General features: G+C 48.8%; 1 protein-coding gene across 1 annotated transcript in view; it reads right to left on the minus strand.

Moving 5' to 3' along the window:
• MRAS (muscle RAS oncogene homolog) overlaps positions 1-18,695 on the minus strand; it is a 50,130-nt gene that overhangs the window by 21,013 nt on the left and 10,422 nt on the right. The window contains exon 2 of the mRNA XM_044915438.1: positions 6,445-6,655. Coding sequence (XP_044771373.1) covers positions 6,445-6,637 — 193 coding nt within the window. The 5' untranslated portion in view covers positions 6,638-6,655. The remainder of the gene's footprint in view (positions 1-6,444; positions 6,656-18,695) is intronic.

Below are 18,695 nucleotides of genomic sequence, written 5' to 3' on the forward strand. Positions count from 1 at the left end.
GCCTGGGTGGCTCAGTTGGTTAAGCGACTGCCTTCAGCTCAGGTCATGATCCCAGGGTCCTGGGATCGAGTCCCGCATCGGGCTCCCTGCTCTGCGGGGAGCCTGCTTCTCCCTCTCCCACTCCCCCTGCTTGTGTTCCCTCTCTCGCTGTGTCTCTCTCTGTCAAATAAATAAATAAAATCTTTTTTAAAAAAAATGGTTACACTGGTAAGTTTTAGGTGTATTTTACCACAATAAAAAAAACCCCACAAGAATAAATACAAAACTTCAAGACTCTGCCTAAGGCTTGGTTCTTCCTGATGGTATGAAACCTGAGCACTGGGGTGGGGTGAGTCCCATAGCTGAAAGTCAGTGTGAGGTGCAGTCCAGAGTCAGAGACCAAACGAGAGAGGGCTGGAGAGCCGGGAGATGGGGAAGCTGATGCAAGCCCACAACAGAGAGGTGGGCACCAGACACTGAGGAGATAGTTCCAGAAATGCACCTGCAACAATGACAGGTGAGACGGCGGTCCCAAAGCCCCGGGGGGTGGAGGAGAACTCAGAGTAGGCTTGCTCCAAAGCCTGGGGGTCCCAGACACTGGGGAGCCCGGCTGCTGGCCCTTGAGGTCAGCTGCCTCCTGTATTTTAGATTCTGGGAGAACCAGGGCAATGAGGTCCCTTCAAAGAAAGCAAGAAACAAGTCTGGAGGTAAGCTGGAAGCTTGTGAGAATCCTCAGCGTGGCAACCACAGAGAAGGCTTTTTGAGCAAGCTAAGGAAGAGCACCCGGCCCTCTGAGGGGCCTTGGGCAAGTTGTAAAAGGGCAGGTGAGGGTGTGTGTTGATCCTGATAATCCAGGCCACACTCCCCTCTCCCCAGGATTTCAACGTCCATTCCCAGAGACACAGGGATCAGTGTGTGAGGTGGGAGAGGATTTTCCCACCCAACGAGACTAACAGAGAATCCAGGACACAAAGGGGGAGTTCAAGCCATTGCTAGCTATGTGAATCTCTCTGTGCTCTATTTTTATGATGATAACAACAGTAGCTAGCAAAACAGCACTGTAAGGATTAAAAGAGAGCACATACAAAGTGCTTAGTGTAGGGTTTCCGCAGAGTAATTGCTCAATAAATATTATTACTGCCCTCATAATTATCCTCCTCCTCTTCCTCATCATCATGCTCAGGCTGCCATGTTTTTGCTCTTTCTGAATATGGAAGAAGAGCAACTCCAGAGTTCAGAGCACTTGGAAGGCATCCCAGGCTTAGCCCTTCCCCCAGGATGGTATGGCCTCCAGGAAAGCAGGATGTCCGGGCTCTAGATGCCCCTGGGAAAGTCCTGTCTATTCCAGGCCTGCAAACCACCCCAGAAGAGTCCAGCCCCAAAAGGCGTCAGAGTTACATTCATGTCTAAATACAACCAGCCTTTGATTAAAGTTCCCAAAATATGGGGCATCCTTTTAGATGCCAGATTAATTAATATTTAGCTGTAATGTTTTAAGCCTTCCCTTTCTTAATACAAGACCTAAATGAGTGGGGAAATGTACTAATCTGGGAATCCGGTATCTGCCTGAGGCAGGCGCTGGGTGGGCAGTGCCCTAAGTTAGGCTGGATTCAGTGGCAGGTTTAGAGGTATAGCACCCAAGGGGAGCCCAGATGCTTTGGAACAAAAGCTTTACAAGTTCATGCTTATAAAGTAATGCTTTGGCCATGCTTCCCTTTTCCCTGCTGTTGCAGCTGCTATAAATGTTATCACAGGGGCACCTGGGGCGTTCAGTCGGTTAAGCGTCTGCCTTTGGTTCAGATCATGATCCCAGGGTCCTGGGACGGAGCCCTGAGTCGGGCTCCCTGCTGCTTCCCCTGCTTGTGCTCTCTCATTCTCTCTCTCTTAAATAAATTAAAAAAAATATTTAAGAAACAAAAATAAAATCACAAAATCTTCCTAAAAATCACCCTTGAAAACTTTTTTCCCCCTCAGAAACTAATCTAATACCCAAAGTTACTTTAAGAAAAAGTTAAAGAAGTCAATTTGGCTATATAGAGAAATAATATTTATTGAGCTCAACTGTGTACCAGGCATGGTGTTACTCTCTCCTATATGCATTATGCAACATTTTCCAGAATGTTTTCTGTGGAAATAGCCCAGAATGATGTGCAAAATGTGGTCTTTTGGGAAACCCTAAGGACAATATATCCTACCAGTATATCTCCAATATTATGTTTGTATATGGACGATTCTTTTAAGTCCCATAGTAAGGAAACTGTTTATATTTCTTTGACTCAGTATATCTCAAAGTGTGGAATATATATGAATGGGTAATGCATGAGATGAATTTAGAAAGTGCATAAATGTAAGTTTTAAATTTTAATGGTTATATATATTTATTATGTAATACAACTGACAGATCAAACCTGTGACTGCACATATATTCTTCAGGACTCATTCATTCATTCATTTCACACACATTTACTGAGGACCAGTATTCTAGACACTGAGAATAGAGCAGTAAATAAAGTCCCTACTCTCAAAAATTTGTATTTTATTGGGGAGCAACGAAAACTCAAACAAATAAACACATTGAACAAATATAAATATATGTTCAACAGTAAAAGGTAGAATAAAGAAAAAGAGTTGTTCAGGGGGACAGAATGATGGGGGGGGGTACTAGTAGAGATGGTTTGGTCAGGGAAGACCTCTTTGATAACGTTAACATTTGAGTGGAGAGGTACCCAAAGTGAGAATACATTTCTGAAGGAAGCACATTCTAGGCAGAGATAATACCAAATGCAAAGCCCCTGAGGTGGGAATATGCTTGGTTCCTGGTGAACTATTCAAAGTTTCAGGGCTGCAGACAAACCCCTGAAGGATGGTGCTTTTAAAAATTAAGATACAATTAAAATACCATAATATTCACCCTTTTAAAGTACACAATTCAGTATATATACAAAGTTGTCGCTTTTTTTTTTTTTTAAGTGATGATTTGGTACTGGTTCTGACCAAGATGGAGTAACAGGGACCAGATTTATCTTCTCGCCTCAAACCACCACAAATCAGACAAAATAACAGACATCCACAGAACACACCCAACAATGGCAGAATACCCATTCTTTTTGTGTGCATATGGACTATTTAGCCAGAGAGACCAAGTCCTGGGTCATAAAACAAGCCTCAATGAGTTAAATAATTTAAATAATATACTGTATGTTCTCTGACACAATGAAAATAAAATAGAAACCAATGACAGAGGGATCTCTGGAAAATTCCTAAATATACTTGAAAACTAAATGTTTCTAAATAACCTATGGGTCAAAGATGATCTCAAAAGGGAAATTAGAAAGTATTTTGAACTGAATGGAAATGAAGATACAATGTATTAGAATAGGTGGGATGCTGCTAAAGAAGTAGTTGGGGGAATTTGTGGCACCAAACGAATATCTTGGAAAAGAATAAATGTTCCAGTCAATGGCTTCAGCTTCCATTTTAAAAAGTTAGAGAAGAACAAATTAAATCCAAAGTAGGCAGACAAAAGGAAATAATGCAGGTAGGAGTGGCAAATCAATGGAGCCAAATGGGAAAAGTCAAAGGACTCAAGAGCTGGTTCTCTTTTGAAAATCAATGGTATTGCTCCATCTCTAACCTGCCTGATTAGGGAAAAGGGGGAAGATACAAATTAACAATATCAGGAATGAGAGAGGCAACATCACTACGAACTCTACTGATATTAAGAAAATAATAAGAGAATATCACGAACATCTTTATGTCAATAAATTTGGTAACTTTGATGAACTGAACAACTTTTTGAAAGACACAAACTACCAAAACTCACTGAAGAAGAAACAGATAACCTGAATAGCCCTACATTTATTAAAGGAATTGAATTTGAAGTTAAAAATTTTCTGACAAAGGAGACTCCAGCCTCAGATGTCCTCATAGGTGAATTCTACTAAACATTTAAGGAAGAAATAATACCATTTTTGTTCAAACTCTTCCAGAAAACTGAAGAAGAGAGCATACGTCTCAATTCATTCTGTAAAGCCAACATTACTCAGACATGACAAGAAAACTACAGACCAATATAGCTCTCAAGAACATCAACTCAAAAATTCTAAACAAAATTTTAGCAAATCAAAGCCAACAATATATAAAAGGATAATACATCATGGCCAGGTGGGATTTATCCCAGGGATACAATGTTGGTTTAACATTAGAAAAATTAACGTGATTTGCCATATTGACATACTAAAAAAGAAATACCATCTGAGTATCTTAGTAGACACAGAAGAAGCATTTGACAAAAGCCAACATCCGCACCTCATAAAAATTCTCAGCAAACTAGAAATAGAAAGGAACTTCCCCAACCTGATAAAGGGAATGTATAAAAAACCTACAGCTAACATCATACTTAGTGCTGAAAGACTGAAAGAAAGCTTTCTTCTTAAGATCAAGAACAAGACAAGTATGTCTTTAGTCAGCAAAATAAGGCAAGAAAAAGAAACAGAAGCCACCCAGATCAGAAAGGAAGAAGTAAAACTATCTTTACTCATAGACGTGACCATCTCTGCAGAAAATCCAAAGGAATCTACAAAAAAGCCACTAGAATAAGTGAGTTTAGTAAGGTTGCAGGTTACAGTTAATATACAAAATGCTCCTGTATTTCTACATATTAGCAACAAAAATTGACAACTGAAATGAAAAACCAGTATCATTTATAATACAGATTGTAGATATAAATCTGACAAAATATGTAAAAGACCTATGTAAGAAAATCTGCAAAAACAATTGATGAGAGAATTAAGAGAAGACCTAAAAATATGGAGAAATACAGTGTTCATGGGTTGGAAGGCTCAACATTGTTAGGATGTCAATTCTTCTCAAATCTATAGAGCTACAGATTTAACACAATCTCAGTCAAAATCTAAAATTTTTGAATTTAACTGATTCGAAAATTCACACGGAAATGCAAAGGACCTAGACGGGCCAAAGCAACGTTGAAAAAGAACAAAATTGGGGATTTAATGGGACATGATTTTAGGACTTATTATAAGGCTACAGTTATCAAGACAGTGTGGTATTGATGCTAAGAGAGACAGATCAAACAGAATATATGGGCAACTAATTTTCATCAAAGGTAGAAAGGCAATTCAGTGGAGAAAGGACAACCTTTTCAACAAATAGTGCTGGAATAGTTGCATCTCCATATACAAACAAACAAAATAAGGGGCGCCTGGGTGGCTCAGTCGTTAAGCGTCTGCCTTTGGCTCAGGTCATGATCCCAGGGTCCTGGGATCGAGCCCCGCATCAGGCTCCCTGCTCCGCGGGAAGCCTGCTTCTCCCTCTCCTATTCCCCCTGCTTGTATTCCCTCTCTCGCTGTGTCTCTCTCTGTCAAATAAATAAATAAAATCTTTAAACAAACAAACAAACAAACAAACAAAATAAAACTAAACTAAACTTTGTTCCATACCTCACACCATATACAAAAGTTAACTCAGGGTGGATCATAAACCTAAATACAGAACCTAAAGCCATTAAACTGCTAGGAGAAAACTTCTGCGACCTTGGGTTAGGCAAATATTTTAGCCATGACACCAAAAGCACAATCCATAAAAGAACAAACTGATAAACGGGACTTCCTCAAAATTACAAACTCTAGTCTTTGAAAGACACAGTTAAGAGAATGAAAAACATGCCACAAACTGGAAGAAAACACTTGCAAATGACATAGCTGACAGAGGACTTCTATCCCAGTGGCTTTCCAAGCTCCCCTCCTACAATGACAGTCTACCCCTAATGGCTCTTTGTTTAAGAGACAGTATAAAGTCCTAACCAGTAAGAATCTGGAGCTGTGGTTCTCTACTTTAGCTTCACCTGGAAGGCTTGTTAAAACACAGGCTGCTGGGCTCCACCCTCAGAATCTCGGAATCAGTAGAGCCTGAGGGTTTTCATTTCTGATAAGCATCCTGGTAATGTTTAGGCTGCTGGCCTGATTACCACAATTTGAGAACTGCTCATCTAGACCAATTTAGACTAAACTTGAAACAAAGTCAAATGCAAGATTTTCCCTCCAAGTGAAAATAAACTATGCTCACTAAAAAATAATTTATCCCCCCCCTTCTTTTTTATTAGCCAGAGACATCTGTAAATGTTAATCAGCGCTTCTGATCAGCAAGCAGTAACAAACATGACATCACTGAGTTGGCATGATTCTAGCCTTGCCTCTTTGTTGAATACACATTTTGGTTTCCACAAAGCTGTTCAGAATTCACCCTGGAAAACATTCACGGCCTTATACCAGCCATGTCACAATGACAACATGAAAGAAGCCATCCGGCCGCAGTGAAGCTCATCAACTTCCTTTGACCCTCCGTCTCCCCCCCACCCCCCTCCCCTCTTCCCAGAACACCCTCCCCACCCACTACTTCCCCCCCATGCCCCCCCACCCCACTGTAGGGCTGCCATCTGGGTCTCACCGTCCAGGATGGCCCATTGATTGTCAATCTCTGTGTGTTTCAGGTAGGAGTCTTCGATGGTGGGGTCGTAGTCAGGCACAAAAATCTTCTGGAAAAACTGGATGGTGAGGGCACTCTTGCCCACACCCCCATCTCCCACCACCACCAGCTTGTACGTGGGGAGGTTGTCACTGGGGACGGCACTGGTTGCCATGTTTACGGTAGGTCAGACCTGGGGAGGCAAGACATGTGTAATGAGGCCGGGGGCTTTTTCCTTTCTGACCTTATAGAGTAATAAATACTCCCAATTATATATTGATTCAGTCATTCATTGAATACCAACTATGTGCCACACCTGGTCTTGGGGACACAGTACTACTAGACACCATGAGGTCTTTAACAAGTACAGCCAAAAGCCAGGTCAAAGAAGCATTTCTAGCACTAAAGTCTGCCCTATTCCCATACAGGTAAACATGTGGGTGCTAGTCCGAGCAGGGATGGCACCTTTTACATCAGCTCTGGCCACGGGCCTGCTGTGCCCAGAACGATTTGAGGTTGCCTGAGCTAAGGGAATGTTGGCCATAACAGCCTGGTGCGCCAGAGTTCAGGATCTCCGTGCACCCCGCCCCCCGCCCCCTGAATTTAGTGATTGTGGCTCCTTTCCCTCAGTCTCCTTGCCCTTTGTCATGCAGAAAGTTGTGCTGGAATCTCTTGGCATCTGGTCACCCCCTGTGTTAGCTGGGCGGGAGGAAGAGGAGGAGCAGGGCTAAGTTTTGTTTTAATGATGTTGAGTCCAGCTAAGGCAGTGGTTCTCAACCAGGGGCAATCCTGCCCCCCAGGGACATCTGCAATATCCAGAGATAATTTTGGTTGTTAAAACCAAGTGGGTGTTACTGGCATGCAGTCAGCAGAGGCCAAGGCTGTGGCTACACATCCTACAATGCACAGGGCATCCCCCACAACACAGAATTATCCATCCTAGGATGTCAATAGTGCTAATGAGCTAAGGGGACTAGGCAGGAGCCCGAAACGTGGGGCGAGGATTCTGAAGAATAATGAGCCTTAACAGATAAGGACTGATTGTGAAGAGGTGACAGCAGAGAAGCGAAGAGTGATCTTTGGAAGCAGCGTCATAAAGTGACAAGGAGGAGAGGGAGGCAGGGAGCACGGACGGAGCGCTCAGCCCAGGGTTCTGGGCTGCTAACTGTGGACCCCGCCAGGGTGCCAGGGAGAACAATGCCCCCCTCCTGCTATGGCGACACTCCCGGGTAGCAGGAGCACTGACCCGGTGCCAAGAGGGTGCAAGCTTGATCCTGCCTCACGGTACTAGAAAAGAATCTCTGCACAAGCTGGGAGGCAGAAAGGCATGGCGCAGGTGTGACGGGGACACTCAAGGGTGCGGACTGGGTGTCCTGCATTCCTCGCTGCTGCTTGGGAAGGCCACGCCGAGCCATACCTTCCTTACCTAACAGATGAAAGGGCTGGATTTTTTTTTACAGTTATTGGCAGCTCTGAAAGAGTCCTCAGTTCTAGAGAGCAACAAAAAGGGTGTTCGACACAAGTGTGGGTTATGTGGCCACACTGATCTGCATGGGGCTGCGGGAGAGAGTCATTGCAAAAACGCTCTGCAGTTACTGAAGCTTGACGTTGACATTTAGGACTTCCCTGCATCCTGAGGAAGTATATGTGCTTGTATACACTGCGGGTGAGCATGTAAATCTGTCCCGACTGGACTGAGAATACACTCGCATAAATATATCAAAACTTAAAATGACATACACCTCTCGAAGCTATCTGGTATATGAGGATTTATTCTAGGAAATAATCAGACAAGTGTACAAAGATGTAAAGAACAGGGGGAAAATGGAAATCACTTAAATGTTGCGGGGGGAGTTAAAGAAAAAGTTATCTACACAATGCAATACTATGCAGCCATTAAAAAGGATGATAGTCCCTAACCTAGAAAAGTTTATATTATGCATGAAGAAAGCCCCAAACAGGCTGCAAAACCACAAGTACATATGATTGCACTTCCATGAATGAATCTATATGTCTAGATGTGGTTCTAGGCATAGAGAGGACTGGCAGATTTGGGGACACTTTCTCAATTTTTCCCAACACTTGCTATAACAAGCTAATATTATATATGTATACTGGGAAAGCTTAACAATATTAAAATATTCCCACCAATGGGAATAAAAGGCACAGCATAGGGAGCATAGTCAATGGTACTGTAACAGCAATGCATGGTGACAGATAGCTACATTTGTGGTGAGCGGAGCAGAACGTATAGAGTTGATGAATCACTATGTTGTACACCTGAAACTAATGTAACATTGTGTGTCGACTATCCTCAAATAAAAAAAAAATTTTTAATGTTCCCGCCAAATAAATGTTCCAGCTACCTGAAAATGTAGGACTCTGTGTCCTTCAGGTGGGGCTTTAAGCTCCTTTGGTGCAGGATATTGGGCCCAGGGGCCGGCTGCAGCCCCAGCATCTGGTGCCCTGTCTCCCTAAGAAGGGTAAAGGTGGGGACAAGTTGAGGCTTTGGCAAACTGAGATCTCCCACATGACAAGGGATGGTGGTCCAAAGGGGCCACAGGGCAGTTGGAAGGAAACAGAAATGGGGAGAAGAGGGCAAGGGCCAGCTCCCTCTCTCCTTCGCCTCTCAGGTCAGGGGATCGAGGTGTCAGCCCCCCCTTACCCGCCATCTTGGCCGAGGGTGGACAATGACACTGGGCCAGGGTGGGCATGTTTGCCTGTGAGAGAGGCTGTTTTAAAGCTCCCTTCCATTTTCTGCTGGCAGCGACATGAATAAAAAATACTCAGTGGGTGGGAAGATATCAAGAAGGAAAATTATTTCTCTTGATTTTCTTCTCAAAATGAAACAAGATAAGAAATCTCCACTAGTAAGTATGATAGAGGACATGAACTGAATCTCTGCGTTGGTACTCAGACCAGCCACAGCAGAATCACCTGGGGACCTGCTTGCCAAGCAAGGCAGCTGCCAGGAAACAGACGAGGGGCTCCTTCCCTTCACAGAGCTCCGCACTCAGGGGTTGAGCCCCTGAGAGATCACAGGCAGCCAACTCGGGGTTCCCTCCCAACCAAGACTCAATGGAAGCAGGTTAGAATGCACAGTTAGCACAAAAATTGGACCGGATCCCCCGTGGTGAAAAACGCTTTAGTGCTGCCCATCGCTGATGGGCCAAGTCCCGGCTCCTTCATCGGATATTCAAGGCTGTCACTGGTCACCATGCTGACCTCTCCAGTGGTAGCTACGCCACAGCCTCTCACACTCTGCTCGCTCTCCCAACCAGCTTTATGTTCGCCCAGTGTGCCCTGGGGTCACACCGAGTGCCCTGCAGACCCCTGGGAGAGCACATACCTCTTCACAGGTCAGGTCCGGGCCCAGGAATCACCTCCTATGGGAGGCACCTCCTTCTACTCTGCGCCCTGCAGTTCCTGGTGCAGAGGCCACCAGTATCCTTGAAACCGTCTACATTTAATGTGCACAGAAGGGCAGGGACGGCATCTCGTCCTCTCTGTATCGCCAAAGCCTGGCAGAGCATCAGCAGGGAGCAAAAGGCTAGCTGAAGGCATTTCTGAACCACTGTCAGACCACCTACCAGCCACAGCATTGGGCCTGACCACGGAGAGGGCCAAGAGGCAACCCTCCCAGCCTCCTTCTACCAAGTCAGACCAATCACACAGAAAAGCCCTTCTGGAAGCAAGCGTGGGCCCAGGAAGGAGAGAAGGTGTTGCACGGCCAAGAGAATGAGTCCAGACCAGGCCCCTCCCCCCAATTCATAAAGGCTCTTCTCCTGATGGACATGTTTTTCCAGGCTTTCAGCCTCCCCCCAAATAATCCCTGACTAAACAATGTCTTTGTAAGTGCGGAGGGCAGTCAAAATGCACACACTCCCACAAAATAGGCTGGACTCGAGTGGTAAAGAAAAAGATTTTTTTTCAGTCACCACAGGCTATGACGAAAGACACCACGGGATAAAAAGTTGGTTGGTGGTTAAGGAGCAAACTGTTTACATTCACAAGACGCACCTCCTCTCTAGACTATTCAACTAGAAGATCAGAGATCTTTCTAGATCTTTTGAGAGATCATTCTAGAATTTCGGTTCTTTACTTTTTGGGGGTCTTGGATGGCCCCTTTGAGGTGGGAGGGTAGTATAAGGTGGACCTAGGGTCTCTCTTGAAAGTTCCCCCACCAGTTTTCGATGCTAGATACTCTCCCACAGACCAGGTGGGTGACCCTGTTGGGCAAGTTACTGTTCACAGCCTCAGTTTCCTATTTGTAAGATGGGATTGATTAGAAAATTATACTTTGCAGGACTGCTCTAAGCATGAAATTAAAATGTATGAAATGTGCCCAGTTTAGAGAAGGTGCTCCAATGTTTGTTCCCGCGCCTTGTTTACTTTGTTCCCTGGAGAGACTCCCCCATCAGAAGTCCCGCTGCCACCTCAGCTCCAGGGCAGGCAGGCCTGTGTGAGAACGTCGCCCAACATTCAGAACGTTGTTTCCATGGGAAATGGCTCCGAGGTTCAGGCAGCCCCCTCCCCGCAGAAACCAACTTTTGGAACAGCCGCGGCTGGGCGCGTGGGCGGCTGAGCGCTGGTTCCCATGGCAACCACCGCTCCCGGCGCCCCTCCCAGTGCACCGGCAGCCCAGCCCCTCCCACATGCTGGAAACTTTTTCCTCAAAGGCAGCGTCGCTGCTTGGACAATTTTAATAACACGTATACAGAAACTTCGGGCGTCTTTAACCAGAGAAATAAACTTTTTTGGCGGCTGTCTTTTGCTCCCTTTCTCTCTCAGGGTTAGCACCGTCTTGCGAGGTGTGAATTTTTGTTTCCTGAATGGCAGCTTCGTCTCCTCCAAGCAGCTCAGAAGCTCCGCCAGGACAGGAGCCACATCTCCTCATGCCCTTGCCTTTTACAGGGCCAGGCAGGGCCCAACACATGGGAGGCTCAGGGTCTATTCATTGACTGACTGCTGGATACTGCCCCAGGGCAGCCTTCTACCCAGCCAGCCCTCCCTTGGGCCAAGAAGCAGGAGGTGATGCTCTTAGGAGGTGCGGGGCTGGGTGGACAGATGACCCCAGAATAGCCTCTTCACCCAGCCATTTTCAAAGTATGCTGGGAGGGTTCTGAGACCTCCTGGGGACAGTCCTGTGCAAAGCCCCCCTTGGTTCTCACGGCGGGGGGGGGGCCTGGGGGGGTGTCATTAATAGCCTGTGACTGCAGTTAGGCAGCTCGAGTTCCATTCGTGTCTCATACGGACTCCCTGTGTGACCTGGAACAAGTTTCTTAACTTCCAGGAGCCTGCTTCCCCATCTATAAAACAGGAGAATAGGACGCTCAAGAATGTGTGAGGCGCCAGTGAAAAAAACTGAAAAGCCCCAGTACGGCGTATTTGCACTGATAGGCAAAGTAGTTGGTCCCCTGGTCTCCCTCCAACCAGGTAGACCCCAGTGATCTGGACCACTTGCCTGCCCCCATCGAAAGCCCTAAGAGCATCTGTACCGCATAGGGCTGTTGGAGGACCCAATACAGCAACACATATAAATGCCTGGGAAAACAGAGCTCTAGCCTCCAAAACAGCAGTGCCCAGTGGCTATGATCCCTTACCAATGTGTTGCATTCTCCCAGATTCCCAGGTTCTAGGGCTTCTACAGAGCTTGTTTCCCAAAAGAATAGCCCCCAATACTGCCCATTTTTATTAGCAGGCCCATAAAAAAGAAATAGCTTTGCCTGCAGACATTGTCAAGGGGTTCATAGGCTCCCTGGCCCCTCCATGCACCCTATCCCCCCAACCAGCACACTTCCAAAGCAGTGTCAGACAGTCCTGGCCAGAAGAACTGGTGCCCAGGAGAGGCTCCACAGCAATCACACTCCCCACCATTCAGTGGCCATCTGCAGTGGACTGGCTGGACACCAAAGGTCACGCTGGGAACGATCGCAACACACTGCCTTAAATTCTCTGGGTGATTAGTTTTACAGCATCACAGAGTTTTTCTTTGATTGTCATCGTGATTTCGCTAACCCACTGGGCACTCTTCATTCTTGTTGGTTGCGTCCCTGGCCCTGACTATAGGACCAAAGATTCTTGGAGTTGGGGCAGTGGCCAACCCAGAGCCTCACCCAAAGACGCTGCTAACTTTATTGAAAGTTTAGTTTTCACTGCTTTTTGCTTCTCTACTTCTGTACTAATTATTTTTAAAGATTCCTCCAATCCCAGCAGTTGAACTACAAGTTGTCTGGTAAATAAGGCTCGACGAGAAAGGGACATATTCACTATTAATGCAGCTCTTGGGAGAGTGAATGGATTTTCAATCACATTGAGCTGAATCAGCTCTGGGAAGCTAATCTCATCTCCATGATGTCTGGGTGTGCCCAGCTCAGGGGGATGAGGACACGCTGGGGGGAGAGACCCAACCCATGAGGAGGAAATGGCTCTGCATTCCAGGAGCTGCCCTTCCCTTCTGCACAATTCCCAGAAATGGGCAGCTTCCCCAGGGCAGCTGTCTTGCAGGCTGCGCAGAGATGCTGTGCCGTCCTGCCAGGGGTCTAGGCCACTCGCTATCCCCTAAGGCTTCACTCTCCACTCTCCCCTCCCCAAGACGTTGCTCCGACCCATTGTCTCACATCTCTGCTAATGCAAGCCCAGCTCTGTCACTGCACCACTCCACCCCTCAGGGAAGCCACCAGTGCATTCAGCTCACTCCATTATTAAGACTTCACCATCCACCCGATCATGGGTGTTATTTTATGCGATAAAGGACTTTAAACACCACTGGTTTTAGACGGTGAGTATGTGGCAGGGGTGCTGCCCCTCCCATTCCCAAACCATGGCAGACATCATAATCGACCACTGTCCTCTTCCCTGCTCAGTCTTAGAACCCTTTGTAAGGCAGCACCTTGGCAGCTGGAAGCAGGTGACTGATCCATACAGGAAACTTGTGTGGCACCCCAGATCTCACCCACTACTCTCCGGGTTCCCTCGAAAACACGTCACTTACCGGCCATCCTGTTCTGTGGGAGGGTCTCAGGACCTTTAGGGGGAGCCTGCCTGGTTATCTCTGGAGAACTCTATGAGCTGAGTCTTGGGTTAATACCTCAGCCCCTGCTTTTCTACCCCCATCAGATCCAAACTCCTCTGCCGGGACCACACCTAGACTGCTAGCAGCAGGGCAGAAATGGTCAGACAGGGATCCAGAGATCTAGGCAAAGGCCAATGCTGGACATGAGCCAGTCGAGGGATGCAGTGCCCTTGGCCTTACTCACGACCCCCGAGGACCACGGGCTTCCTCATATCACGACTGTTGACACTTGGGTCTTGCCCACTAGCTTGAGAGTACCTCCTGACAGGGCCTGGAGCTTAGCCATTTAAGTCCCAGAATAGGTATGTGGAAATACTGCTGGAAGAGTTACAGGAGTGATCAGTGTTCAAGACAATGAACAATTCATTCATTCACGTAAGTGAACGGTCTGATGCTGTTGGAAGATTTTACCACATTAACTCACTTAGTTCTCACAACAGCCCTCTGGGGCATGACTTTGATTATGCCCCATTTTACGGTTGAAGAAACTGAGACACAACAAAGTAAAATAACGTTTCTAAGGTCATCCAGCTCGAGAGTGGCAGCGCCAGGATCGGAAACCACGCCGCATGGCTCCAGAGCCCGTGGCCAGCCCATCGTACTGGGCATTTTCTCATCGCTGGCAAAATGGTGAGTGGGGGCAGAGTCAGGCCAGACCAGAGGCAGCAGATCCGAGAGTGCTGCAAACAGGTCAGCCGTGAGCCAGGCAGGTGATGTCAGAGTCACAGAGACCTCCAAGGCCACATCCCTGCCCCTGTGGGGGAGGCATCCAGGGCAGATACTAGTCACTGGGAACAGACACGCCACCCCCATCCCAACTGGGACTTAGTCTGCCCAACAGGGCACAGGCCTCGTGCTGCTGCATGCTGCTGCCCCAAGGACCAGGGAGGAAGCTGGGGGATCAGGCAACTGCCTAGCACGGTGGAAGCACCAGGCAGCTTTGAGACCCATGTTCCAGCCCCTCTGTTTGGGCCCCTCTCCACTGTGCTGGTTGCTGCCCCAGCCCCAGCCTGTCTCCTTGTGCCTGCACACCGGCTGCTCCCTGCCCAGCTTGGGGTTGGCCCCTCCCCTGGAACCCCTCATCAAGGAGCTTGAGCCACTGACTCAGCCTGCGACCTTAAGCAAGTTACTTATCTTCTGCACCTCAGTTTTCTCTTCTGTAAAAGCAGGGACAAGGACACCTGGGTGGCTCAGTCAGTTAAGCGTCTGCCTTCGGCTCAGGTCATGATCCCAGGGTCCTGGGATCGAGTCCCGCATTGGGCTCCCTGCTCAGCGGTGAGCCTGCTTCCCCTCTGCCTGCCGCTCCCCCTGCTTGTGTGCTCTCTCTCTGACAAATAAGTAAATAAAATCTTAAAAAAATAATAAAAGTAGGGAGAGCAGCATCATTTGCTGCCTGGTGGTCATGGCAGGCTGCACTGATTTGCCTGCCTGTGTGTGGCCCATAGTGAGTGCTCAGTACACTCAAGTTGTTATCATCACCAGCATTCTTCAAAATCCATCCTAAGCCTTCCTCCTGCAGGAAGCCCTCCTGTCTCTCCAGAGTCCTGCCTGAGCTCATGCCCTGTGAATGGGCTGGTTCCACAGGTAACAGCTCAACAGAATTTAGCCCTCACCACTCCTTCCTCGGTGTGCTCTCATGCTGACTGTGTGTGGGCCTCAGCAACACCCCCCAATTCTGCCCTGGAGGGCAGCATTCACATCTTGGCCTACCCAATCCAATGGACCCCCAACTCTTTCTGCTGCCCGCAGTGCAGTTAACCAGGGAGAAAAGCCAGGGGAGACTGGATAACCTGCATGGGACAAACTCCAAGTCCTGCAGTAGCTCAGAGGAGAGGGAAGCAGACGGGGAAGGGTTTCAGGGCCAGGCGGGCACAGGAAAGTGATGCAGGCGGGCCGGCACGGGCACAAAGGCCCCAGGCACGACCCTGCACGGTGGCATTTAGTCTTCCAGTTTTACCAGCGGGGAGACAGAGGCAGAAATGTGAAGGCCTTTGCCCAGGGCAACAGCTTGGTAAAGGGGGAAGCTCAGACTTAGAGAGTAAAAATGAAAACTGCCCCACTCACCCCCCAGCTAGTCCAGGGCCTGGGAAGGTCTGAGGCTCTTGGAAACTGAGGGGTTAACGAGGGTGCCAATGTCTCAGGGTCCACTCAGCCCTTCAGAACAATGCACCCCACTGGCATCCCCAGCTCCTGGGGGTCCCACCCCAGCGCCGCCCCCCACCATGTCCCCATGTCCTACTGCCACAGGGAGGGTGGGAGTGACCTCAATCCAGGGGTGCGGTGGGCGTAGCTCCCTGGGTCACAGCTTCCTTCAGGGGCAGGTAGGGGCTCAGAGGAAGCAGCAGCTTTATGTTTAAATTCTTACTCCCAGCCCTGGGGGCCTATTAATATTTTCCTAGTGCTGAGGCAGTCATGCCTGCAGCCAAGAATTCTCAGCCTTAGACAGGAGCCTGCATGTCCACCGGAAAAGCCACTCTGGCAGTCACCCCACCAGCGATGGGTGGCTTCTGGATACTCGGGTCCTTCAGACTCCCCAGAGCCTGGCAGGCCCCTGTCCCATTCTCTCCCCACTGTGATGCAGCTGTCTCCTCACAGCTCCCCCGGGGCTGTTCAGGCTCAACCCTTCACCATATGGACTCGGCCACTCCTCAACAACCAAACCCCCTCCAGACCCCTCGTCCCACCTTTCTGCCCTGGCACTCTTTCCCCTCTTCCTTCCCCTAGCAGCTCAAAAAACCCTTTACCTCAAATCCAAGGCCAAGGCCAAGGAGTCCGCCGCTCATGGCAGGTGCACTCAGTGGCTTGGCTCTGCCCTCCGCCTGCCCCCCCACCCCGCATTATCCTCCCACCGCTCCGGTGCTATCACCCCTCAGCCAGCCCCCGTGGGTGCCTGAAGCTCTCCCTGCTGCCCGGAGCATTCCAGGCCCTCCCTGAACTGCCCTCAGCACCGCTTGCCCCTCACGCAGCCTCTGCTCCTGATTCCTAGTATGGCGTCCTTGAGGACAGAGATGGCGCCCAATTTGTCAGGGGCTCCAGCCCCTACCAGGGCACCTCGGAGTCTGCCAATGAATGTTCTCTGCCTTTTCCCCTTTCCTCCACCTGTGAGAACATTCCCTCTCTGAGGAACAGCCTCCTGAAGTGCTCCCCTCCTCCCCAGCCCTCTCCTACCTTCCAGATCTCCTTCCACTCAGCCACCATGCTTGCGTCTGGGGAGTGCTGGCCAGGTGGCAGGGGGCAGCCAGGGGGCTTTGCAGCCATTAGGCCATTTGACTCCTCACAGCTACCACACCAAGAAGGCACTGTTTAGCGCCTGTCAGTGATGAACCCTGATTTCACAGAAGTTCTGTGGCTTGTCCGTCTGCGAGTCTGACCACAAAGCTCCTAGCTCAGCTCCGTGGCCATCCGCCTCTTCTCAGGAGCATGCCCCTCTACTCCCTCCTTCAAATCTAGGAGCTGGGAGTTATTTTCCCGTCACATTTCCCCACTAGGTTGGGGCAGGCAGGGGTCTGAGGCCTGGGCCCCATCTTCACTCTGCACTGCCGTGGCCTGGCCTGGCTTTGGCCACAAAGAGGTGTGAGATTAAAGGAGGTGAAAAGGACACTGAGGAGTAGCAGTAGCAGGGGTTACTCAGCCTGGAGACTTCCCAGGCTAGCAGTCTTTAGTGGGAGGGCACACGGCCCACCCGAGGAGTGTTCAGGACCCCGGGAGGTGAAGGGCAGAAAGGCACATTCAAAAACGACCACTGCTTTCATTCTATCATTTATATTCGATGTCAAACACAATTAATGAAAAACATAAAAATTTATTTGTTTGACCAACAGTGAGACAGAAACAGTCCAGGCTCCTGCCTGAGGTGGGGAGAGGCAAGCCAATCTCCATTTTAAAAGAATAACCAGACTTGTAGAGAGCTGGGCTTGAGCAAAATAAAAGGGAAACTTCCTGAAAACGAGGTGGGCATGACAATGAGCAGCTGGGGAGGTGTGGGATTTTCCTTGAAGCAGGATGGAGGAAGGAGGGTCCAGCAGCCTGGCTCTGGAGGGGTGAACCAGGGCTGGAGGGGAGCCGGGTGACTTTTCAGGGACCCTCCCAAACTCCAGATGTTAAGCCCACTCAGCTGGAAAGGCAGAAGGCAACTTTTCACACCCCTCTCCCCAAATGCAAAACAGTCGCTGCAGGTCTCCTTCCCTCCTCAGCAGCCTGGCCAGGACCAGGGAGGGAGCAATGGGCTGAGCTGACAGACCCGCTCCGTCCCCAGGAGCCACTACTGGCCTCCCACCTCCCTTTTTCCTACAGACAGCACTTTTATACAAAGTCCTGCATCAAAGCTTTGGCCCCTCTGCTAGGTGTGTGACCTCAGGCGCATGGCTCAATCCGTGTGTGCCTGTTTCCTCACTTGCTAACACCAGTATCCACCTCACAGGGTTGTTTTGAGGACAGGATGAGCTCATACAGGCAAGTGCTTAGAACAGTGCCTGGCACATAAAGCGTTGCTATTCTTCTTGTTCTTGTTACCATTATCATTACCAGTATGTTATGGGAACTCTTGCCAATGCCCCCTTCCCCCAAACTGTGCAGAAGGGTGCCTGGGGCCACACACAGCTGTATTTTCCAGGTTGCCCCAAAGCGCTCAGGGCGGGGGTGGGGGTGGGGGAGGCAGGTGCTCTCTCTGAATCACCTCCTTCAGCCCGAGAAGCTCTCAGCACAGCCCGCTCAACAGAGAGACCCCAGCCCCCCAGCTGGACTGAAGTATTACTGCTCCTGCCGCTTGGCCATCCCAGGACTTAACAAGGAAGTGTGTTTTATTTCTGATGATGGAGAAATGATCAGAATCCACTATCTGTGCCGCCTCCTTCAGGGATCTGGAGAAAGGGGGAAGCTTCAGAGCTATGCCCCATGCTATAGCCCATCTCGTGGGGGCCATCCCAGGGGCAGAAAGCCGGAGGCAGAGCAGAGGTCAGGAGCTTGGAAATGGGTCCGACACATCCAGTTTTGAATCCTGGGTGTGTCACTTCCTAGCTGTGTAACCTTGGAAAAATTATAAAGCCCTCTATGCAAAACTGCTGTTGGGAGTAGCAGGATGCTGGAGATGCACGGGGGCTGAGTCCTGTGGCCGGGACTGATCATTATAGTGCCTGTTTATTATGTCCCGACCACACAC

Source organism: Neomonachus schauinslandi, chromosome 1, assembly GCF_002201575.2.
Source record: "Neomonachus schauinslandi chromosome 1, ASM220157v2, whole genome shotgun sequence".
NCBI classification, from domain to species: Eukaryota; Metazoa; Chordata; class Mammalia; order Carnivora; family Phocidae; genus Neomonachus; species Neomonachus schauinslandi.